The sequence below is a fragment of the Atta colombica genome, unplaced genomic scaffold, assembly GCF_001594045.1.
Source record: "Atta colombica isolate Treedump-2 unplaced genomic scaffold, Acol1.0 scaffold150, whole genome shotgun sequence".
Taxonomy (NCBI): Eukaryota; Metazoa; Arthropoda; class Insecta; order Hymenoptera; family Formicidae; genus Atta; species Atta colombica.
The window spans coordinates 1,703,356-1,729,585 of NW_017259240.1; the positions used below are offsets into that span (position 1 = coordinate 1,703,356).

Sequence of the window (26,230 nt, forward strand, 5' to 3'; positions counted from 1 at the left end):
GCGTTTGAAATCGTTCTCGAAGTCCGTAACTGGCGAGTCGGATCGCTCGTTTAATTCACCGCCAGTTGATTCTGTTTTCAAAACGGGAGGAATATTTTCCATTTTCTTGTTGGCTTCCTCGTCGATATCACCAGATATGAATGTTTCAGAGGCAATCTACAATTGAGAGGGATGTGATATGATTAAAAGACAGAAAAAAAAGACATAAGATTTAAAGAAAAAAATTAAGCGGAATAATATATTAACAATCTTTAAATGAGAAAAGTATAAAACAATAGGAGATTGAAATGCAATAAAAAAATAAAAATAGAAAGAGTGATCTAATTGTAAGATATAAATTACCTTTCTTTCCATCTCATCAGTCTTAAACTTTTCTAATTTCTCTTTATCGGCAAGCGGGATTGCAGTCTTTGATAATGTTTGTCTCTTTGGGGTGGGTTTCCTCGGCTTAAATGATCCGGATGCTTTTTTCGGTAGTTGAGAGCTCGTGTGCTTCTTGGTCTCATTCGATTGTTCGCAATTATGGGTAACCAATTGCTCTTTAGTCTTAAAAGCCTGCGTAATATTACTAATCAGCTGAAGAAGAATTAACTGATTGGAGTTTTTTGTGTTTGAATTGAGAAATAGGACTCACATGGGAGCAAATGTCACATTTAAGGCTGTGCTTATTCATCTCATGATGTTTGAGAGCTTGCGCTCGGTGAAAGTTGCGATTGCAGTGGCTGCAACTGAATCGTTTGACGTTGCTGTGTGTCAGCAGATGCCGTTTGAGCTTGTCTGGCCGCGAAAACTCACTCATGCAGCCCAAGTAATTGCGAAACGGGCACTTAAGTCTCTTCGTCAAATCATGGATCAGCATATGCCGGCCCAGTCGATCTTTCCGCTTGAATCTGGCTGGGCAATGCTATAATTTAAAATAAAAAGTACAAACATCAATAAACAATATGCAACTATATTTCAATTTATTAAGTGTCAATATAGTAAAGTTTATAATTTCATTTTCAGTGTTGGTTCCTCCGTCCGTTCGTTCGGTTTCCCATCTGTAAGATTTTTCAGAAATAGCTTAACTTTTTCAAATTCTGTCCGGTAATAAATATTCAAGGACAAAGAATAGGAGGTAAAGTATGAGTCAAGTCAATTGGTCATAAAGGAATCAAAGATCAATTTTAAAGTTTTCTTAATGTTTACAGATTTTTTTGCTGCACTACTTGGTTATATCTATTGCAAAGAATTTATTTTTATGTTATTAAAAAAAACATCTATATTTAAATAATAATTATAATATTAACCTAATCTACTTGCTTAATTGTGGAAATTGCCTAGCATTGTAAAGTGTGGATATCTGTACAAATGATATTCATGTCCACTAAGGAGGTCTGACTCAAAGCTTTTTGGTCGGCCGTGGCGTTTTGTCCCGGTTCCACACTACTAGACTCATCAGTAAAGCGATATAGTGTGGGACCTGCCTTATCCTACATACAAGGAAATGCCTGGAATGAATTTAGATTGATGTTCTATTTAAAGGGAATTCGCGTGGCTGTGGTGCTCACGCGAATTCGAACGAGTCCCGTTGGATCTCTGGTAACGAGTCGCCACAGGACTCCACCTCAATGATGCGATCCAATGGATTGCGTCGGAATGATAAGTATCAGGGACGAGCGCGATGCGGTCGGTGGCGATCATCATTGTTCATTGTTACTCCTGTTCGATACTGCTCGGTGCCGCTATGTGTGAGCGTTGTGAGCGTGTGTGTGAATGTCTTTATGAACACATATGTGTTCCTAAGGGACCGAATACGTGTGCATTTTTTAGATCACATCGGGGTCACCAATGGATATTTGTACGAATGATGTTCATATTCGCTAAGGAGGCCTGACTCGAAGCTTTTTAGTCGGTATTTCGTCCCAGTTCCACACTACTAGACTCATCAGTAAGGCGATGTAGTGTGGGATGTAGACCTGCTTTATCCTACAATACATACAACATCATACAACAAGACGTCTGGAATGAATTTAGATTGACGTTCTATTTAAAGGGAATTCGCATGGCTGTGGTGGGTGCTCACGCGAATCCGAGCGAATCTCGTTGATTCCTCTAGTGGCGAGTCGCCACAATAGTTTACTTCCACAAAATATATCCTTTTGAAGTATACATTGAATATCATTAACGCAAAATCCTAATTTTTTTATATTCATTGCAATTATTCTTACTTACCGGACATGTAAAAGGCGTCTCTTCGCTGTGTATAAGCTTATGATTAGCCAGATACTGCTCGGTTTTAAAAGCTTTGCCACAATCTTCACAGACAAATCTCGCCGATGCCGAGTGAGTTTTGAGGTGACGGCGCAGAAATCTCTCGATGAGAAAGCTTTTGCCACAATGCAGGCATGCATAGTTGTGTGTAGTGGTTTCCTTATGGTGCTGCAATGCCTCCAGATTTGAGAATGACGATTTGCAAGTCGAGCAGCAATAATACTTCTCCGTGGTCTTCTGCTTCTGGACGGAGTGGACATACTGATGGCCACCAAGATCCGACAGGGTACTGAATACTTCGCCGCACACGTGACATCGGTATTCCGAGCACTTATGGTTGCGCGTGTGCTCGAGGAATTCCTCCAAATCCGAAAACATCATACTACAGCTGCTCTGCACGCACTTATACACTTTCAATGCCAGATGCGAGACAATTAGATGGCCTTTTAGAGCTTTGTACGAATCAAACGTTTCTTTGCAGAATTGACAATGGTACGTGCGGTCGATACTTCCGTCCGGAGGCGCCTAAAAGTATTCAGAAGAATATAATTAAAATGATATATAAAAAAATAATAGGTAAAAATAAATAATATAAATGTTAATGAATAAAAAATTATATATAATTACAATTAAATTGTGTTTAATATCTGTGCTTAAAGTGCTCTTAGTGCCTTAAAACTAATATAATACTTGAAAAAATTTTTTCTTAGAGATGTTCCTACTCTTGCAAGGAAATATTTTTATAAAAAAAATATTCATAAATTTTCTCTTCGTAAAAAATTCGAAAAGAAAAATAAATCTTAGTAATTAGTTTAATTAAAAACTTTGTACCTCTGGTGGTAATGAGTGAATGGCGGTGCCAGGCCATACTTTGTGTGAGGACATATGCTTCTTCACATTTGATTTTTGCGCAAATGCACGACCACATACTACACATTGATAAGGCTTTTCTCCAGTGTGAGAACGTTCGTGCTGTTGCCAATAGAATTTTTTTGCAAACTGCTTGTTGCAATAACCGCATTTGTACTGTAATGACGTAATCGAATATGTGTATCTTAATATAAAAAATTCGCATTAATCTCTGACCTCTGTAATTTATTTAGTAATTTAAATAAATTCGCATTTTAGAAAAATTGTTTGAAAACAGATTTACATTATATTTGTTATTATAATTAAAGTCTCACATTAAACTTTAATTAATTGAATTAAATTTTATAATTAAATAATATGAAAACATTAATTACAATTTAATATTTTTTTATAGAACCAAGTTTTATAATTTTATTTTTTGTTTTGGAAAAAGAGAAAGTCATCAATACAAAGATACCCTTAAGTTCTGCGTTCGATTGATGCCATTTTCTGATACACTGAGTAAATTATCCTGGAGGGATGTCTCGTTGTTCTCAAGAGAGGATTCGTTGTCCTCTAAAGGTGGCTCGTTGTCCGCCAAAGATAGCTCGTTGTCCGTCAACGAAGCGCTAGGATGTTCGGATTGACTCGAGGCATCCTCCTGTGAATTGATGTCGTTTTGCAGTATCGTCGGTACTTCGCTTGAATCTTCCCTCGTCGCCTCGATGGTAGCATTATCGAAAGTATCCAGGTTCTCTGTACTCAAAATGATCGGCACGCTGAACGTGGAGTCTGTCATGAAATAATTAGCAGCCTCCTGATCCACACTGTAACAATTCAGATCAGATTAAAAAAAAAAGATAATACACATTAAAGAATAAATTTTACAAAAGCAAGGAATAATCTATATATTTAAAGCGGCACGAAAATATTTAATTCAAATTTATTGAATTACAATTATCAATGACAACATACCTAAATAGCATGTCTGCTTCTTCGAGAATAATAGGTTCTCCAAGCTGAAAGGTTTCCTGCGAATTGTACTGCGACTCATCTTGAACGACATCTTCTACATGCATTACCTGACTTTCATCGTTTGTTAGAAATTGAGTCAAGTCTACTGTTTGCTGCTGCGTTTTCTGATGCGTTCTCTTGTGGAGTATGAACAGTTGAAGTGATGTAAACTGACTTTTACATTTGCCACATTGGAATATGTCTTCCTCATCCTGATCAATCGCTGGTGAAGATATGTTAATATTATGTAACGATTTGTACAATATGTAAGATATAATTAACATATACATGAGAAGATATTAACATGTACATAATTATGTTATTTTTGGAATATTTTTATTCATAAGAATTTGTCTCTCTTTTCTAAACAATTAGTTAATAGATTAACTATTTGAAATACATATCTTTCCATCATGAAAAAAATGTCAGAGATGTTTTTTTCAGAGAATATATTTCTAGAAGGGATATAACATAATTAAATACATTTCAAATTTTCGCGCTGTTAATATTAAAATTCTATCATTGAAATTTAAATTTATAACTTAAGTTCATAACTTCAGTTTGAGTCTTAAATTATAATCTTTTAACGAGAAATTTGAATTGGGTTTAGATTATATTGCCTCATCAAAATATGTTCTAATTTTGTCAAATTTTTTAAAAAACATTTATTCTAATTCCTGTCTAATCTTTTGTTTAATTACTTCCAAAAGAAGTAAATTTACATAAATGCAGATATATTTGAAATATATTCAAAATAAAATAACAATTATAATATAATATATATATACACAATATATATATATATACACAATAACTCGTAAATACATCTCAATTGTGTGCTTAAAGAATAAATCTAAAGCAAAAATCAATAAACAGATTTACTTTTATAGATTTTAAAAAATATTTGAACTATTTGGTTTTCGCTGTGGCAGTTTTAGTATAGCAAATCTTAAAATCATAACTATTACATTATTATAATAATATAATGTCAAATCACATCAGAATATTATGTTTTACTTTTATGTGAAAGACAAAAACTTATTGAATAAGTTTTTTAATTTATTATAACTCAAAAAAAGAAGTCTAAATAATCCATTTTTTTTAGAGATTCATCATCAGATTCATCTTCTGAAGTATAAGTACCTGACTGTTCGACTTCAGCTATCAAGTTTTGAGACTCCAGCAAGGATTGCACAGAGGAACCATCCAGCGAGACATCTGTAAAACCATCAAATAATTAAGATATGAGATACAATTGTTCACTTATTTATATAATTAATTTCTTAATTAATTAATTAAATCGTTCATTCTTCTTATTTTAATCATTGACTCAAATTTAATTCATTTATATAAATGTACGTATTAGTTTTTCTATTTTAAATTCTATAATGAACTATAATGAGTCTCAATAATCAGATCTATCATATTTCCATTGATGACTTCAATTTTTTAACAATTTGATTCTTTTGACTACATGATTAGAGAATTTATGAATCCTAACTTATACATGTATAATATGCACTGAAGAGGATCAAATCTGGAACCATTTACAATATGATTGTTCAATGTATATTAATTATTGTCAATAATACGTACAATAATTTATACACAAACTGTATTCACTTTTATAGGCTTTCCTTCCCTAAGAAGCCTTTGAATTATTTATTTATTATTCCAGAGCCTTATTTTAATTTTCAAATATATAATGAAACAAAAACAACTACATTATTCATTGTATATCAATTATTGCAAATACAATAATACATGCATAAATAGCATGTAATAAGTTTCCTTCTAGTTTTCGAATTATTATTCCAGAGCCTTACTTACTTAAATTTTCAATATATAATTAAACAAGATCAACTATTACATTAATAATAATTATTATAAATATGTATCAGGAAATAGAAGCGTGTGTTATTTTTTATCATTATTTTATTATGATAATGATTTGGTTATGACGTTGCAAATTTTTTTATGATGGTAATGGTAACCAGAATTGGAAAAGTCAAAGTTGTAACAGATTCAAAAAGTTACTTGTTTCTGAAAAAAAGTAACTTACAATAAGTTACTTTTACTATTATATACTTGTAACAAATAAAGTAATGTGTGCATCACTGCATTACAAGTAACAAATTATTTTTTTCAAAATAATTTTCATAAAAATATAGCGGTGACAACTTTTCAATGTGACTTCTCCAACCTTAATACAACCTTAGCATTTAGTTATTGTTACAATCATAAAAAATTGCAGCGTTATTATCAAATCATTATTAGAAAAAAATAACGGTAAAAGTAACGGAGTATTATTGTACTTCCATTCTCTGATAACATAACAATTCATACATGAATAACTGTGTTGGCTCTTGGCTTCCTTTCTAGCCTTTGAATTATTATTTCAGAGCCTGCTCATTTTAATATTCAAATAATTAAACAAGAACAAGTAATACAACAAACATCTTCAGATTATAAAAGTATGATTTTGGGAGTACGCAAAGCATAGATCGCTACAAATTTATAAGATGCATCGAGGCAGGTTAAGTCGACGATCCCCATTTTTTATGTCTTTCAAACCCTAAAAATCTGCGCACTTTCAGTCTCTCGTACTACCTAGCGTACTTGAAATTATCGTCGCAAGACGAGCTCGTGGAGATGCGATGCAGAAAGAAAATGACAGTCTATTCCATGCCCGAGGAACGAAGGCTCGAGGTGGATTGTTGACGTTTCCGGGATCGGTCAACCCCGCCTATTTCGGTCGACACTCGCCTTACCTGTCAAAACATCGAGGATAGACTGCGCCATGTTTCGCTGTAGCGATCAGCACACTGTCATTGTAACGGAGGCACTGACTTCTAACTCGCGCGGATCGGCGGGATCCGCCGAGATGAAAACATGACGAGCATCACTCTCGCGTCCCCGTCGTTGCCGAGACGGCACCAGCGCACTGATCGATACTTAACCTCAAAACGAAACATCGCATCACAGAGCAATCAGGGATGCCATTTTACAGATGCCAGATGTTCGAAATGATTCCAAACGTGCGTGACCCTGTTTACATCTAACTAGTAACTTTCTATTAAATTATCTTAATTTCAAGGTATTTAAAGAACGATGTACTAAACTTTGGTACAATGTGCATCAGAATGATTAATTAAATACTCATATCATATATTTATGTTTATATGCATCGCCGAAATTAAGATAATTCGATAGAAAGTTACTAGTTGGAAAGTATTAGTTACTATTACGTGGTTATGGTCCTTTTACAATAAGCCGTTATATAGTCATAATTTAGAAGTCAGAAACTAAACATTAACCACAGTCAATTGTTATCTTTTGGGGACACAATTTTTATCTCTTGGGGATTGATTTTGTATCTTGAAATGAGGTGAAAATTATAATACTCGTATTCATAGTCAGGCCTTATATTATATTTAAGGCTTCCTTAAATTTATCTTTAGATATTCTACGAATTATTTCATTGGCTGCTGAGCATCTAAAGATAAATTTAAGAAAGCTTTTAAGTATAAGGTCTGATTATGAATAAAATGGGACATAAAAGTGAGCGAATTTACTAGAATACTGATTATTTCATTGGTCAACATCTAGTAAATTTGCTCGTTTTTGTAATTTTCACCTTGAAGATACAGAATCGACCTCTTGACTTCTGATTTATGACTAATAGCTTATTGTAATGGCCATTCTACAATAAGCCATTAGTCATAAATCAGGAAATCGATTCTGTATCTTGAAACGAGGTGAAAATTATATAAATTTTTTATTATTGATTTAAATTTGTTATTATTAACATAAATATTTGGCTCAAGCATTACTAAATTCATGATTTTTTATGATATAAATGTTCCATAAACAAATATGCATACATATAAAGCTATAATATCTTATACATTGCAGAAAAATTACAATTTTTTTTCTGCAGTTATCATCTCTGTTGATAATCAAATTGATAATCAAATTTTGATGATAACACTGAAATCACAATTTTAAAGAAAAATCGAGTATTTTTGAGTTCTAAACGGATAAATAAAACGCATAGATGTCTATTAAACTAATAAATCATAAAATAAGTACAATATTATCAGTTTTTAACTCTTAATATTAACTCATTTTAATATTCTCAAGAATGCGAATCTCCCATAAGAATGTCGGTCTTTAAATAGTATCTTGTCAGTGATAAGGATGAATAAACAAAGTTGATTGTTCACCCTTGTCAATCCTGGTGGTTTTTTAAATAAATTTTTATAGGAGTTGAAACATTTTTCAGAAATATTCGAATGGTTATATTCATATTTTGAAATATTCTGAGATTTTCTCATCCTATTATTAAAAAAAAAATATTTTTTTTAGCTTTTATAATATTTCATCAGAAATTATACTTACAAAAAATTTTAGAAATCTTACGATATTTCATAATTAATTCATATATGAAAAATTTTGAGAAAAGACGTAGATTTTCTGAAAAGTGCTAATTCATATAATAAATATGATATTGAAAATTATATAGAAATTCTGAAAAATTATATGAAAAATTCTAAGAAAAATTTTCACCAGAAAAATCCACATAATAGCACGGAAAAAAACCACAAAAACGTGGACATTACCCTATGAGGTTTGGTACAGAAAAAAAGCTAAGATATCCACTCTCAGGTTTCTCTCTACAACATCTGATTATTCTGGTCACGCATGGATCTATCTCTTTTTTTTCATATCCGGCGTCTAAAGTATCCAGATTGGCGGTGCTCTTTGATACTCTTTGATACGTAAGATTATTCTAATTATATCAATAGTAAATAAAGTTAAGACAAATTAATTATTAGAAAAGATATGCATTATGTAAGTTTCTGTACGGAAACTGATCATATCTGGTGACGACTCTGGAAAATCCACGTGCGTTATTTATAACCTTAAATATGTTCTAAGTTTATAACATTCCATTCAAGGTTACTACGTATTATAGAATTATAAGACATATACAAAGTCAGCACAATGTCTCTAATCGGAAATATTGAACCATTTAATCCAAATCAAGCTGATATAACGACTTATATTGAAAGAATAGAACAATTATTTATTTGTAACGATGTAGATGAAAAGAAGAAAGTGCCACTTTTCTTGACTTTATTAGGGGGAGACGCTTATAATGTTTTAAAAGATCTTTTGTCTCCACAATTACCTAGTCAAAAGACGTATACTGCTTTAAAAGAGACATTAATAAATCATTATAATTTAAAAAGGCTTGTAATAGCAGAACGATACAAATTCTACAGTGCAAATCAAGATAGTAGTGAAGATATTAAATCATACCGAACTAAATTGAAGAATCTGTCAAAATATTGTAAATTTGAAGGATTCTTGGATGAAGCTTTGAGAGACAAATTCGTCTTTGGTTTATGTTCAGAACAAATTAAACAGAGGTTATTGATGGAGGATGATTTAACATTTAAAAAGGCATGTGAAATAGCTACAAAAATGGAGTTGACTGAAAACCAAATATTTATCATGTCTAGAAATGATGAAGAGAATATTATTAATCAATTGGATAATGATAGGAGTGATGAAAAGCTAAATGAAGAAAGCAGTCAGAATAAATCAAATGAATATTTGACTCAAGCAAATCAAGAGTCAAATAGTAAAACAATATCAAGACAAATGTGTAAACGATATATCAAAGTCAATAAAGATTATAGTGCTATGAATTCAAGATACGTTTCGTGTAATCAAATGGATCATACATCATCCAAATCTACATCTAGAAACAGAATCTGTAATATAGAAAACCAAGAAGACAAACAAAATGAGGAAGAGAATAATCATATTATTGAATTAAAGTTTATAGATATCGATACAATTGGTGAGTTTGAAAACAGCAATTTGAAAATTGAAATGTATATTGAAAAATAATTAGTATTCTAATGGAAGAAAGTTGCTGATATTGATAGACGAATAATTTCCATTTTCAATTCATTAACCTTTCAAGTAACGTAGTGGCTGAAAATTATTTAATTTGATTCCTCTACATTCTGCAAAAAAACATCTATATATATTTTATTTTTTAATGTGATCGTTGAATAATTATAAATAATTTTTTTCTTTAAAAAACCTAAATTTTAAATAAAAATTCCGAAAAAATTATATAAGCTTAATTAGATCAAAATGAATTTTTTTTTTATCTTTTAAACTTTTTTCTTAATCAACAGTTTTTTAGATTAAAAATGTTTAAATTTGAAAAATGACTATTTTTATAATTTTTTTTTCACAAACTAATCGTCTAATTAGTATAAATAAAAATAAAAATAGAGATTATCTATAAATAATTATCTATAAATAATATAGAAGTTCGATTATCCGCAAATTTAGTGTTTCCTTTTGGTCAATTCTTTTACAACTATTTGCGACTTCTATTCTCAATTAATAAAATTATCATTTTTACACACTTTTTAACATTCTAATTTTTTAATTCTTATACCATGACTAAGTTTAATTGAAGTTTAATTATTATAATTCATATGCGACTGAAGAAGACTTTAAAATTGAAATTATTTTCGCTAATTTTCATATATTGAACATATTAAATTTTTAAAAATATTTTATAATGCCTTGTTTTTGTTCCCTTTGATCTTTTTTATATATTATTATATTAGTTATCAATAAAAAAAATGAGCTGGTTATATGTATTTATTTTTTATCAAATTTCCACTATACACTGACAATTTAAATAGATTGATATAGTGGAAAGAGGAAATACAAATTGTCAAAAAATGTCTAAACAGAAGTTTATTTGTTGAATAAAGGAAAGAAATAATAAATGATTTGATAAATAATTGTTTATTAAATTTGCGGTTTATATATAGAATTACATCTTTAAAAAACTGGTCAGCAACTGGTGTATCATGAGCAGATTGCATTTTTGGCTTAAAATAAAATTTGTTTTAATTAATTTGTCAAATGTAAGTAAACCGATAAGTATACCGATTTTATTAGTAAAAAAAAATAAAAATGTTCCATAGATCTTATTTATATCATAAATTGAGAATTATTAGACAAAATTATGGCTAAAAGGAAAAATTTCTAAAATCCTCAAACCTTTAATTTATACAATGAAGTACATACAAATGAGTAATTTATTGAAATATACAAATGATCCCCTTTTGTTGGAACGACATCCTTAGCAGATGATAATTTAGAACACCTGTTTATTGAATATCCCACCTTCTTAAATTATGATAGGATTATGAAATCTCCTAGGAAGTTTATAAAGGAAAAGAGAAATGATATTTAAGTAATAGAGTGTAAGCTAGCCTTAAGTTTGATGTAAGCCAAACTTAAGTTAATGTTCTTTTGTATAAGTACTTTTTGTATAAGTACTCAAATCTCTCGCAAGATTATTGTAATTATCAGTAACATATTTATTATCAATAATATAATAAAATTAATCCGTCAGAGAGTAGATGTTTTATGTAAGTTTGTAAGAACAATCAATACAAAATTTCATATTTACAGATTCTTTAGAAGAGACACGGAAAAAAGCAGATCCTAATTATGCAAGTTGTGATGAAAACAGAAGGCATGAAAAAAGAATCATACACGAAAAACAATTTGACGATACATATGATACTTATGATGACAGTATAGATGAAGATTGCGGTAATTTAATTTTATCAAATTATATTTTGTTTCTATTGTTTCAGAAATCAAAATTTTTTTAATAATTGTATTTTTTAAATTTATTTTAATGCTGTATCGACAATTTAGCATAAAATAAACTGTGTTTACACTAAACTAATTTTTATTATATTTTTTTATCAGATTCATCTTCGCAATTACAGACTTCATACAAAAAGACAAAAATAAACGAAAATTGGGAGTCGTCTGGAAAAAAATCTGTGCACGACAAACAATTGTTGCATAAAAAGCAATTCTCTTGTAATAAAATTTCACAAATTGCCGCCTTATCTACACCAAAGCATTCATTGTATGATAAATCACAAACACAGATAGTTGATCCACTACAAATAGTACAAATGGATGAGTGTAATGAATCGTCTGAATTTGGACCGCAAGAAATGAATGTACAAAGTAAAAATTCAAAATTATTTTTTTAAGTTAATATATAATACCTATATATGATAAAATGTTCACAATTGATACAATAACTTCTTTTAGATCTTGAATTTATTTCAACTACTGCCCCGTCAGCTACGGTTAGTGACATTGGTAAGAATTATATTTTATATTTATTTTTCTTAAATTATTATATACATTATAAGCATATAATACTTTAACTCAATGTATTTTGATTAGAAGCAATATGATAAAAGAAAATTTATACGTTATAATTGATTTCATTTCAGAAAAGCTAATTCCGGTTTGTGAAGAAACATTAAGGTATGTAAAAAGCATCGATAGGAGACTGAGAGTTTTGGAAAGAGGCGTTATTAATGAGGAAGAACCTGAAGGAATGAATGTATTCGATGACATACTTCCGATCAATTCTATACAAAATCTTAAACGATTTGAGGAAAGCATGGAAACAGCTGAAATAAAAACGAAATTTGTAAGTTAATTTTTAAAAAAGTATAAATATTATTTATTATAATAGTAGTATATTAAATTACATTTCATTTATTATTTATCTAATTGCTTATGAATATGTTTATATGATCTAATTAAGTTGTATGTTTTCAAGATGGAATTTATGAAAAGAATTGGAGGCAAAGGCAATAAAAATATGATACAACGGTGTATGAGCCGTTTATTTACAAATGAATTCGGCATAAGTTGTTCTTGGTGTGGTCGCGGGAATAATTATCGCATGTGCGATTTAAAATGTATCCAAGTTCTAAAAAGTAAGTTATTTTAATAAGTTGCATATTTTTATTTCTTCAAAATTCATAAGGATTTTAGTTGTAATATTAACTGTATTGAATGTATTTGTTAGTTGTGTTAAGAGCCAGGGGTATCAACGAATGCGAATTTGAAACTATAGCAAGCGAATGGTTCCGCCTTAGCAAGCTGCGATATGACCGCGAAAATAAAAAGGTATTGCCTATTGACGATTGTGATACACAGGAAAAGGAGACATAATCTATTATATTATAACGATGTATCTCGAAGATGCATCGTTTCCCAGTGGCAGATTTGTCACATGTCCAGTTGATCATCCGCACTTCTTTTCAATTTTTCAAATCGCGGACGTTATAAGGCTTCGCAGACCACAGTGAGTGCGATGTGCCGCTCGCTAAGGAAATGATTTTGGTTAAACTTGAGTGGTGTGAGGACATCGATGAAATTGATAAAATTCCGGAGAAAAATAATCCTTATTATAATAATAATTAATCCTTATAAAGTATATTTGTAGAACATTTTTTCGATAGACGATTTTTATTAATATTTGTGATTTTTATTAATATTTTTATATTTTATATATATAATATTCTTAGATCGCTAATTACGAGCCTAAAGTCCAATTTTAGAATTTCAAAATGATGGGTTCAATATTGGCAGACAAATTTTTTATATTAGTAATTGTTTTACTGAATTCAATTTAAATTTAATGTTAAATAAATGTTAAGATTTGTGCTAAGAGATTATGCGAGATATGCCATAATGGATATGTCATTTTTAATTTTGAAAATTTGACTTTTTTTAAATTTGATCTAAAATTCGTAGGAATGGGTCGAATTAAATTCAAAAGTATTTAAAAATTGAAAAGTATTGAATAAATTTACATATTTGCTATATTAAACATAAATTTTTTTTTCTTTTTCTCTCTTTTTATATAAGGATTATTATTTTTATAAAAATGTAATTTTTATAAAATTTTTTATTACACATAAATCGCTTTTTTTCTAAAAAGAAAAACACTCAGTATTTTTTACGTATTCAATCGCAGTAATTAGGCAAGTATCGACGTCGAAAAATAGCAACATTTTTTTTTTTAACTTTATGGCATATTTCCTCGACAAAGGACAATATTAGTTAGAATCTTCTCGATAGCAGAAGAAACATTACACTGCTGCAATGTTTGCCAAATTCAATATGGTTTTCTCCGCCCGTTTTCTTATGAGTATAACCAAAACGTGGATTACAAAAGTCGTGTAGTATGTAATTATAAGTATCTATAATGTAACTGCTCTTCAGTGCTCGAGTCCGCTCGTTAATCGTGGCTATTGTTTGGGAGCGCCTAATTATCATTTGTGTACGCGACTGCGATCCCGGCTGATTTATACCGACTGATTCATTGTAATAGAATTACACTTATCTTTATAGTCATTCTCGATCATCTGTGATCGCATTATAATATTCACGACCGTTGTAAATATGTGCGTATTGCATCGTCTATTCATCATGCGCATTGTTGTATTATATGATCGTATTTCTTTCTTTCCACGTATTGAAAATTCTAGAACAAAAATTCGTAATGTTACAAATCAAAATTCAAACAACTATAATTTCGTTATATATGAATGAAATTTAAATAAAAAAAAAAAAGGTTTTAAAGCTCTATTTTTGAAAGGTTATTATATTTTGTAATTTCTATGAATTTAGTAATTTTTATATATAGAAAAATATGAAACATATCTCTCGAAAAATCCGCGGCTCGCAACCGGCAAAACTGTAGGTTCCATACATTTGTGACAATTGAATAATCAGCGTATGCATTAGAAGCCTAATGTAAAAAGAAGAAGAAGAAAATTATGAGCTGATCGAAAGGAGAAATCCTTTTTACTTTGTGAATATGTTACTTTGTGAATCTGTTACATATCCAAAAAAATTTTTAATTTTCTAACGTGAAAAATTTTCTAACGTGAACTTAAAATTTTCTCTACAAAATCCGTTTTTAAAAATGTTTTAATTTTTTTTTTATTAAGTTATGATAGATTAAATAAAAGGAGCATTTTGATCGTTTATAACTTTGTTAAAACTCATTGTATCGCAATTCGAAAAACAGATTCTTAATGCTAAAACTTTGACATATATAATTGTCCAATTTTTTTAAAGACATAGCAGCATATGATAATGAGTAACGTTACGAACTTTTGTTCCAACGCAATATATTGTTAATTTCTAAATAAATGTTTGAAATGTGTTTCGCGAGTGTTCTCCTTTTCGAACATCTTTCAAACTCAGACCAATCAGTTGATCCGCGCGTCGAAAGGCAGATTGTTTTAATGTGATTATTTTAATGTATTTTAATGTATGATTTTTTTTTACACTTATTATTATCAAGGATTTTAATAAATTTTTTTAAGTTATGTTATAAAGTGAAATGCCAGTAAACGAGAATGGATTAAAATAGATTGAAATTTTTTTCTATCCGAATGCGTATTTTAAATAGCGAATACTTTTTTGGATTTAATTGGATTCAATTGGATGCAATTGGATTGAAAAACTGCATTTCTTATTTAAAATTTTAAATTGAACAGTATTTACAATTTATGTTGTGCACATAGAAAAAGCTAATATTATTTTTAGATTAAAAGGCATATGCTCCATGCAATTCCTATAAATGAATAAAATGCATTCAGAATGGAAAAGCATTCATTTTAACATTCATGATTCCTCCGAATATTTCTGAAAATCTGAATCCATTTCAATTCATTTCAATCCATTCTCATTTACTGAGCAGTTAATATTATTTATTTTAATATTCGTTTTCTTAGCTGGTAATAAAATCGCGTGCCGATTTGACAACTGTTGATATAAGTACAAGTCATTATTTCTAAATGCTAATTTTGGTAAAATCTACATCGCATTCGAGTGTCCGCTATTTATCCACATTTATACATAAAAAATAATTTTTTGTCCTTCTAAAAAAAAATTATAAATAAATCATAAATTTTACCACCGCTATATGTACTTTCTTTTAAATTACTTATGGGATTTAATTGTTCATGATACATGTATGCATTTGTTTATACATAATTATCTTTTTTGTCCACCTTATAAAATCATGTTACATATAAACAAATGAAATGATTCTTGTTTACGAGTAAATGCTCTCTTCTGTTGACGTGTATTGCTCGTTCATGAATGATTTTCATGATATAAGCAAGAGATATTCAAAGAAAAAAGCATCAGAGCGATGAAATCATGCCCATGGATTTAGCTGTTATCAGAAAGAACTTTGCTAGTAATAAACAGATTAATCAATAAACAAGTTAAATAATCATTTAAAAAATATAAAATATTTTAAAAAATGTATTTAAAATGCAAAATATTTTTCGAATCCACTTTATATGTAAAATGGTTAAATAGATATTTTAAATAGTTTTCAAATACAGAATGATTTTTCCTACGTACATATTAATGTACATTTTTTAAGTATTTTATATTTAGCATTTTAAATAGAATTATATTTGAAATGGAATTTTAAATGTAAAAATATCAGTCCTGTTATTAAATAAATATGCGATGCAAGTCTGATCAGATTCTAATCGCGCGGCGATATCGTTTGATATCGATAGATCGTATGATTCCGATGTGTCGATGGAGTCTTAGTGGCTTTTAGGTTGGAGCTATTTCGATTAGTTTATACGATGAGTTTTTCACATTTGAAAAGAAATTGTCTTATTGCGTAAAATGGCGGTGTCCTTTTTGAGTAAAAGAATCGCTTTAACGCAACGGAATTTCTTGAAAATTCCGAAACGAAACGGATATATAGTCTTGTAAGTTTATCTTTCTTTACTTTGTTATCACATAGAGGTTAGGTTCCACTGATTCTCGCGTGTTCTTTTAATGCGATTACTGCGTTTTATATCATTTTATTGTGTTTCCCTTACATTTGTGCATATATTTAGTACTGGATTCTTTTTTTATCTTTATTAATTAATTACTATTTCAACTATATTTTTGATGTTTAAAAATTCAAAATTTTGTCTATATTTTCATTCATGTGTTTTAAATTTGCATTCTTTGTTATTCATTTAATTTTCTTTGATTAATTTATATATTGTACATTTATGAGTTATTTTTATTGTTTTTTAATATTTCTCATCTATTTAATTATATATTTATTGCACGTTTATGTATAATTTATATATTATGTAATATAAATAAACTTTTTGTAATGTCATTTAATTCATGTTTTTAAATATCTACATTGTTATTAAATGGATATATTAAAAAATATATCCTAAATATATTAATATATATAATTAAATATATTAACAAAGTACAAAATTATTTTAGATCCATTTTTTTACATTTATGTTTTGTTTAATTATATTCATTAGGTATTTAAATTGAGTTTATTTTGTATATTTGCATTTGTTTTGTACATTTGTGCACCTTATACAATTTTACTTCTTTTCTTTTGTGTCAAGACTTCCAGAAATAGGTGAGGAATCGTCAGAGAAAAATCCTTTACTGAAGGATGACAATTTGCCAGAATTTAACACAATTACAATTGAAAAATGTGTAGCAGCTATTGGAAAACAAACTGTAGATTTTGAAGAAAAGTTGAAAAGTCTGGAAAAAATAACTTGTAAGTATTAAGTATCAACCAAAGGTGAAGTATTACTTAATTATTAAAAAATATTTTATATTGAAAATATTAATTAAATATATTTAAGTATTGATTATATTTAAGTATTAAATTATTTTAATGCTGTATAATTAATATTTAAATACATTGTACAAGCAAATTTTGAATATGATATGAATTGAAAGAGAATAAATAATATTAAGAGATTTTCTTATAATTGTTTAGTAATAAAATTAATATGATACAAATCTTGAATAAAAAGAAATATGCTCCAATATGTATAATTACGATTTTTAATTTTTATAATCTTTTACAGCAAAAGATGTATTTAATGAATGGTTGCTTCCAATTGAGGATGCATATCTTCCTCTTGAGACGACTTGGGGCATAGCAAAGACTTTGTATTTTGGCAATCAAAGTTTGATGCCAACAAAATGCTATATGAGTATTCATGAACGTGCTACGAGAGCCATAGCTAGCAAATTTGGCAGTGCGCCACTCTTTAGAGCATGCAAGGAAGCATTAGAGAATAAGGACATCAAATTAACACATTCGCAGAGGAGAGTGCTTACCAAGTATGTGCTGGAAGGAACTTTAAATGGTCTGAATCTACAAGAAAAAGAATTCGAGAAGTATTCAGCTGACTTGAATTTCATTATATCGAAAATCAAGGAATACAAAGCGAAATATGAGGTCTATCACATAACTTGTAATTAGATTTGTAATAATTATGACAAAGTTAGAAAAGGCTACCGGACTAATTATATTTAAAAAAGCATCATTATTAATAGGATTTTATTTTTGTTATAGTGTATTTTTATTATACTGAATTTGTCTCGAAAAAAGCATAGCAACAAACTGAAATTTAACTTGATCTTTTTAGAGTTCTACAGCTGTATATAGTATGGTAATATATAACAAACATGTCGTGGAAGATTTTCCGGAAGACTATCTCAAATCCATAGCGATTGATCCTAGACAACCTTACATGGGTCCTTGGAAAATCACTTTAAAGCCATATATTCTGCAACCGTTTATGGGTATGCATCCTTCATATTTTTATTTAAAAAAAAGACTTGAAATTTTTAAGACTTAAAATTTTTATCGATTTATATTTTCTCAATTAGAATATTGTCCTAATCGTGAATTGAGAGAGGCAATCTGGGATGCCGATGTCATCCGGTGCTCTAATTATCAGGAAAGATCTGTTCAGGCCAGTGTGACATTGGAGGAACTCCGATCAAGAAGAATTGAACAGGCGAAGCGCTTGGGATTTAAAAATTATGCAGAGATGAGCATGAAGACAAAGATGGCCGGTAATCTGGAGAATCTGTACAACATGCTAGAAGTTCTTCGGAGTACTGGTAATTAATTTATTATGAATGAAAAATATAATACAGAGAAATAATTGAAAATTTATTAGAGCAGTTATATTTTGTTAAAATTAATTTGACAATTTGTTGAAATTATGAAAGAACGATAATGTTTTATTATTAATTAGATCTGTTAAAAAAAATATATTTTTATTAATATATTATTAAAATTATGAATATAAAGTATTATAAATAATAGACAATGTTTTTGATAATATTACTCGATTAATAATTATGTGAAATTGATGAATAATTATCTGTTTTTTTTAAGCATTACCGATTCAAGAAAAGGAAATTGCAAATTTAACCGAATTTGCAAAGACGAGAGATTTCAATGATATTATAAGGGTATGGGATATTGCATTTTGGGGTAGAAAACAACGTCATAGCATGTATATGTAAGTAAATTGGCAAGACATATCCTACATATATTTTTTTAATACTATATTGAAAAGTTGTTTTTTTTTTTTTTTTAATATAACATATGTATTTATATTATATATTAAAGAATTATATTGCGTTCGCGCGATTGCATTTTAAAGAGAATATAATTATTTGAAAGAAAATGTAAAATATCCTACATTATAGAATTCAAGTATCATTTAAGATATTGATATTTGCTAAAAGTTTATAATATCGAATAAAATATTATACAATAATATATCTTTAAATACTTTGTTTAATTCCGTGTTTGTTCAGTGACGAAAACAAGTGGAAAGAGTATTTTCCACTACCGACTGTGTTGTCGGGTCTTTTCAAACACATCGAGACGCTCTTTAATGTGAAAATCGTCGAAAGCAAGAAAGCGGACATTTGGCATAAAGATGTCTGGTTCTTCGACATATTCGATTTGAACGGATCCAATGCAGCACCCATCGCGAATTTCTACCTAGATCCCTACGCCAGAGGAACGGAGAAGTTCCGTAAAGAACAAGCCTCGGGATGGGTGTCCACGATCAAAAGCAAGAGCAAAGTCGGCAATAGCACTCCATTGATCGCTATGATCTTCAATTTTCCGCCCCCGATAGGCGATAAACCTTCTCTTCTTTCCTTCAAGGACATACAGATTCTTTTCCAAAAAGTAATAGGTTACATATATTATAAAATTATAATAGATTTATATATACATCTTTAATTTGTTAAACCATTGATCTTTTATTTGTTACACATTACAGTTTGGACACGCTTTGCAACATTTACTAACTACGATCGAGTATTCTGACATTGCTGGATTGTCATTTGTGGAATGGGATGCAGTATTCATATGTGATTTCTTCATGGAGAACTGGTATAAAATAAAATTATTTTTATTTATTCTATTTATTTACCTACTTTCTTTATATTTTTAATATGCTTGTGTCAATATTGCAATTAATTAATTAATAAATTAATGTCTAATATGTAATTCAATTTTGTGTATATATTTGATGAATATAGGTTGTACGAACCATTTATGTTGCAAAAAATCTCTGAACATTACGAAACGAAGGAACCATTACCTGCGGAGGCTATCGACAGTATTAAAAAAATGAGATCGCATTTGGCTGGCTATAAGCTTTGTAAAGAACTTTATTTGTCACATTTGGATCTGGAGCTGCATTCCAGGTGAATTTCGATTTGCAAAAAATCTGTTGAATTAATCCTGAATTTTTTTGTTAAATTATTTAAGAGAAATATAATTATGCTTTATCGAATGATAATATTTTCAACTTATAGTTTCGATCAAAAATGGGTTACTTTATCGGATGAATTTTTTTAACGTAACGTGTTATTTTCTAATGTATATATGTAAAAAAAAAACAAGAAACTTGTTTTAAACTTTTTTTAAATACTTCCATTGATCTTGAAGTAATCTTGAAAATAAATAAAAAAAAGGAGAATTTTAAAAAAGAGCCGATTTCTACTCAAAAAGGTGTAAATAAAAGCAATAGATCCTATTTTTAATTAGAATCCAAAGTTGAAAACATCATTTGATGAAGATGTACTTAATATTACTAAATTTTGGAGATTTTTGATAAAAATTACTTTACTTTATCTTAAAAGGAGTGGTCAGATCACTAGGAGTGGTCTTAAACACCATATATTTATATCTTATTACATCAATGTTTACAAAACAAACAAAACGCTTGTCATTCTCTCAATATAATAATTTGACAATTCTGAAACAATATTGATCTTTACATCGTTTTATTTTATTTTTGAAAAAATTGCAGTGAAACATTTTGGGTAACTATCATGAAACGCCTATGGCCGAAATATTTCGTGTTGCCACTCGAAAAAAGGGACGTTCATGTTTGCAATTTCGATGTTATATGGAGTGGCAATTGGGCAGCCGCGTATTTCAGGTATTATCTATCAATTTTATACGAATTAGAGAATTTTTGCAAATTGATTTTAATTTAAGATAGTTATATATAATTGTTATCTCAAATTATACAGGATATTTCAAACTTTTTGATACACCGCTTGTGGGCATGTAGAGCGAATTAAACTGAGTCTTCTATCATTTTGTAATTTTTACAATTTTTTTTTAATTACCTAATGAGCAGAATATCTGAAATCGAAGCATAAAACAATTTTAAGAATCTTTAAGAATTCTTCAAAAAACATCCTTTAAATATAATTCATAAAAAACTCTGAAAGATAAATAAAGAAAAAAAGGAGTAAATTTTATTTTATAAAGAACTTTAAAAGATAATTTATGCGCCAATTTTACCCGCTCATCAGCAATCTTTAGAAATTAATCTATCTATTAACTATAAATTATCTATTAACTATTCAGTTTAGTCCGGTCTACTTGTTCACAAGCCAAAAAATTTAGGATAATCTATATTTGTGCGAAATTTTTCTTAATGAAGTAATAATATTAATGAAGTAATAAAGCACAGTTGTTTATATAATTGTTAGTAGTTATTTACAATGTAGCGTTGATCTAATCTGTTTAATCGTTAAATTGCAGCAAAATTTGGTCTGAGATGATAGCTGCCGATTTATACACGGCTTTTCAAGAGATCAAGTTCGATGAATCACAGCATAAGGAATTAGGTATGAGATTCCGTAACACGTTTTTATCTTTGGGCGGTAGTTATCCTGCCGCCGAGGTATTCAGGCAATTTAGGGGAAGAGATCCGAGCCCACAAGCATTATTAGACAATCTTGGGTTAACGAATTCGACGAAGGAAACCAAATGATACGAATATATAATATTGGATATATTGGTTGGATATAATATTACTCTTTAAGAGTACGCAAATAATTATTAATTCTGTATAGTAACGGATACTATTACTTGGATCCATACAGAAGATCCAGGAATTAATTCAGTTGTGAAGTAATCATAATGCAATAAATTATCATTTGTAAAGTACTGTACTAAAAATTTACGAATTTTTCGTTTAAATCAACACTTTCGGTACCACGGGTCACATATGTGTGACATGCCAGTTTGTTTCGAGAGTTTAACGTCATATACTATTGTGATCAAAAAATAAGATGAAATTGTTTATAACTTTTAAAATTTTTATTTATTCTTCTAAATCTTCATTCCTTTTATCGCCTTCAAAGTACTCCCCTCTGGATACAATACACTTTTGCCAATGTTTTTTCCAATCCTCGAAACAATTGTTAAAGTCGATTTTCGGAATGGCCTTCAAAGCGCGCAGCGATTCGGTTTTTATCTCCTCAATCGTGTCGATACGGTGTCTCCGGAGCGGTCTCTTGAGCTTAGAGAATAGCCAGAAGTCACACTGTGCTAAATCAGGCGAATACGGTGGTTGTGGAACGATATGAGTTGAATTTTTGGCGAAATGGTTTCGAACAATCAATGCAGTGTGAGATGGTGCATTATTGTAGTGCAAAAATCAAGAATTGTCTGCCCATAATTCTGGCCTCTTTTTGTGAATAGTTTCACGTAAATGTTGCATAACGCTCAAATAATATTCCTTGTTAACAATTTGGCCCGGCGCTAGGAATTCATAATGCACTACATCACGATAACGATCAAAGAAAACTTAGTTAATGTGATCTTGATTTTTGAATGACTGGCACGATCTTTTTGATTTTGATTCACCTTTTGCACGGTATTCGCTTGATTGGTCGGTTGTTTCCGGATCATAGATCCAAGTCTCATCTCCAGTTATTATGCATTCTATCTTATCCTGATATTCAGAAATTGTTTCACAGACTTCAACGCGACGCTATTTTTCCAAAAAATTGAGTGTTTTTGGCACCAAACGAGTGCCACTTCACTTTTTTCAGGCATAAAACATCTTTCAAAATGGTCTAGATTGATCCAAATGAAATGTTAACAGTATCAGCGAAATCTCTAATTGTCAATCGACGATTTTTGATCACCAAATCTTTGATTTCATTCACGTGTTATTCATCAGTTGATGTTGATGGTCGTCCAGAGCGATTTTTTCGTCTTCAACGCTTTCTCTGCCTTCTTTGAATTGTTTATACCACTTGTAAACATTTTTTTGTGACATAGCCTGGTCACCGAAGGCCTTCTGCAACATTCTCAATGTTTCTGCAGCAGAAATTTCATTCCGCAAACAAAATTTAATGCAACTTCTTTGCTCAACAAAATCAGACATTGTAAAAATCGCTAAATTAACTTTTTGTTGTTTCAAAACACGCGCGTAACTATTTAGATAAATGCAGGTATTGACATGAAGTTTGGCACAGATGTCAGTGACAGTGCTGCCAACTTAAAAAAAAAGATTTGTCAGAATCGAAGAGCGCGCGTATTTTAAATTAAAAATTTCACCTTATTTTTTGATCACAGTAGTATGTGACATCGTTAAGTTTTATGATTATGTAAAGAAATGAGGTTTGTTTTGAATGTGTTGTGTAAAAGTATCACAAGAAAAGCTTGGGTTGTGGAGTTGGTTTTTCCAATCACATCGTGATAACGAACGTGTTAAAGTGATGTACGGAGGTTAAATAATTTGAATAAAAAAATATTTAGTGTATTAAATAATAAATAACTTTAAATAAACAAACTTCTTTTTTTTATATTGTGCCTTTTTTATACTTTCTTATCTTTTTTCCGTCCTAAACGTATGTATATATGTTAAGACAAATTGTTAATATTTTTCCAAAAAAAAATTGTAAAAATGTGTAAATTCTGTTAAATTTAACATTGCATCTTGAATCTCTTCTTGAATCTTGATTGTTTGATTTTATTATCTGAAATATTTTTTATTGACGGATTTTGATTGAAGCAATACTATTTTACCATGTATCGATAATTCTTGTTCTGACTAGTTCATTTGACCAGTTAAAGATGATGCACCGCGAATATCTAAATTAATATTCAGAACAATTTACTTAATTTATCGTAATTTGCATAGGTCACCAACTTAAACTAGTAATAAATCTTTTAAAATAATTTATCTTTTAAAATAAGCATTAAATTGAAAAAAAATTGAGCCAAGCAAAGGCTCTTGTAAAGCAATTAAAATAATGCGATATGTGGAACTCGATAACAAGACACATCTATTTCCTGGAAAGTTATCTGTTTCTTTTGGAACTGAAGGTTGCAATCTCCTTGAATAATATCTGCATTATATTAATATATAATTCCTGGAAAATGTTTTACACTTTGCTAATTATTAGTAATTATTAGCTATAATTATTATTTTATATATAGATATATATACATAGTCTCCGCGAAGAAAGAAACTATCTGATAAAATAAAATTCTGATTGACTTAATTGGCAGTTATCTCAGAGAATTGTTAATTGTTGCAAGATTTCCAATTGTAATTTTTTTCAAAATATTTTCTTTTATGTATGCATCGAACAACAAAAGATTGACAGTGTACATTAATGAGATATTACACTACTGTTATTGCACTACAAATCATTAAAATAATCAGTCTTTAAGTACCCTTCGTGTCGAAGTATTAACAACCGATGTTAACGATCCCGACAGGATCTGGTTTTCGTTCTCGTTCTAAGATTAATTACTTAATTAACAGCTGCGGACAAGTCGAGTTTTTCCGCCGGGCATGCACGTTTTTATCGCACTTGCTTGTCATCGTCGCCGTTCGACTCGAGATTTTATTTACACCCGTTATATTACGGAGCGGTAGGTAGATAGGATTATGAGTCACCTTCTCTGCATGAATACTAAATGCCTCGCTGCATCATTATCAAGCGTCGCACGTGCAAAATTTATTTATGAGCTCGTTAATCTTATGCTTATTTATAGTGAGCGCATTTATTTATGTCAATTCTTTATAGAACGATCAAATTCCCTCGTCGCGATTGCTTGTAATGGGAATCTAAACGTGTTTTTGAATTTCCGAATACTTAAATTTCAGTTATTTCAGAAATACAAAAAAATCTAATCTTTGGAGAATTGGAAAAAACCGGTTTAGTTTTTGCAACACACTATTAAAAATAATTAAAAATATGTTCAAAATATCTTATCATATTATACATTAAATGAATGGAACATATCATTTTCAAAATTTATTTTAAGGAAAGTGAAAAGTAGCTAAAATTTGAAAATATAACTTACGATATATTTTTTAAATAAATATTGAATATTTTCGTATACATAATATATTGGGTTGTCCGGAAAGTTCGTGCCGATTTTGAAGGAAAATTGAAACGCAGAAGATTTAAATTTTAGTATACATTTATTAAATTATATAGGTTAGTCGGCATGAATTTTCCGGACAACCCAATAATAAAGTTTTTTATTAAGAATTCTATAATTGATAGATTTTTAAAGATATTATAAAATAAGTTAAAAAGAAGATGTCGTTTATTTAATTTTGTTGTTAAAAAATGTATATAATTCAAAAGGAATAACAAAATTGTGATAAGTTAAATTTTTGTAAAGTGATTCATTATTGAGTGTATTTTTATAATAGTATAGAGAAAACATTTTTCATGTGAACGACAATTTCATAATCTAGTATCTAGGAATGTTAAAATAAGGAATGTTTAATTAATATAATTTTTGAAGGAAATTGTGTCTCCCCTGATTCTGAATTTACACTGTTAAATTTATAAGTCAAATTATTCCTAATTGAGTTATTTTTAATCATTTTTAAATCATCACTTTTAAAAACTCAAGAAAATGTATTAAATTTGACTTAAATTTAATATATTATTTACTAATTGCACACATTAATATAGACGGTTGTTTGCTTTGAAATCACAGAAATGGATGATTTACATTTTGACATATGGAAATTAAAAAAAAATAAATATTTTT

The 26,230-nt window shown here is 29.3% G+C and overlaps 3 protein-coding genes across 4 annotated transcripts in view; 2 read left to right on the forward strand and 1 right to left on the reverse strand.

The window, feature by feature from the left end:
- LOC108685285 (zinc finger protein 341-like) overlaps positions 1–6,919 on the reverse strand; it is a 7,167-nt gene extending 248 nt beyond the window's left edge. The window contains exons 1-9 of the mRNA XM_018190002.1: positions 6,888–6,919; positions 5,260–5,334; positions 4,078–4,339; positions 3,581–3,929; positions 3,085–3,279; positions 2,215–2,778; positions 635–904; positions 343–555; positions 3–156 (exon numbers count right to left, since the gene is read on the reverse strand). Of these exons, the coding sequence (XP_018045491.1) occupies positions 3–156; positions 343–555; positions 635–904; positions 2,215–2,778; positions 3,085–3,279; positions 3,581–3,929; positions 4,078–4,339; positions 5,260–5,334; positions 6,888–6,918 (2,113 nt within the window). The 5' untranslated portion in view covers position 6,919. The remainder of the gene's footprint in view (positions 1–2; positions 157–342; positions 556–634; positions 905–2,214; positions 2,779–3,084; positions 3,280–3,580; positions 3,930–4,077; positions 4,340–5,259; positions 5,335–6,887) is intronic.
- Positions 6,920–8,862: 1,943 nt separating this feature from the next.
- LOC108685320 lies at positions 8,863–13,437 on the forward strand. Of its 2 annotated transcripts, none has more exons than XM_018190051.1 (8): positions 8,863–8,897; positions 9,078–9,988; positions 11,638–11,781; positions 11,944–12,213; positions 12,301–12,351; positions 12,489–12,691; positions 12,824–12,983; positions 13,076–13,437. In XM_018190051.1, the coding sequence occupies exons 2-8, from the start codon at positions 9,124–9,126 to the stop codon at positions 13,219–13,221; spliced, it is 1,839 nt and encodes a 612-aa protein (XP_018045540.1). In that variant the 5' UTR covers positions 8,863–8,897; positions 9,078–9,123; the 3' UTR covers positions 13,222–13,437. The 2 variants fall into 2 exon arrangements, with proteins under 2 accessions (XP_018045540.1, XP_018045539.1); XM_018190050.1 differs by having other exon boundaries at positions 8,868–9,024; positions 9,095–9,988.
- A 3,219-nt stretch (positions 13,438–16,656) lies between these two features.
- Positions 16,657–23,930, forward strand: LOC108685294 (probable cytosolic oligopeptidase A). The gene is made up of 11 exons (XM_018190011.1): positions 16,657–16,805; positions 17,463–17,623; positions 17,940–18,316; positions 18,507–18,663; positions 18,751–18,987; positions 19,268–19,394; positions 19,696–20,077; positions 20,172–20,284; positions 20,434–20,601; positions 21,210–21,341; positions 21,956–23,930. Exons 1-11 carry the CDS (start codon positions 16,720–16,722, stop codon positions 22,185–22,187), a joined length of 2,172 nt encoding a protein of 723 aa, XP_018045500.1. The 5' UTR covers positions 16,657–16,719; the 3' UTR covers positions 22,188–23,930.
- Positions 23,931–26,230: the final 2,300 nt, after the last annotated feature.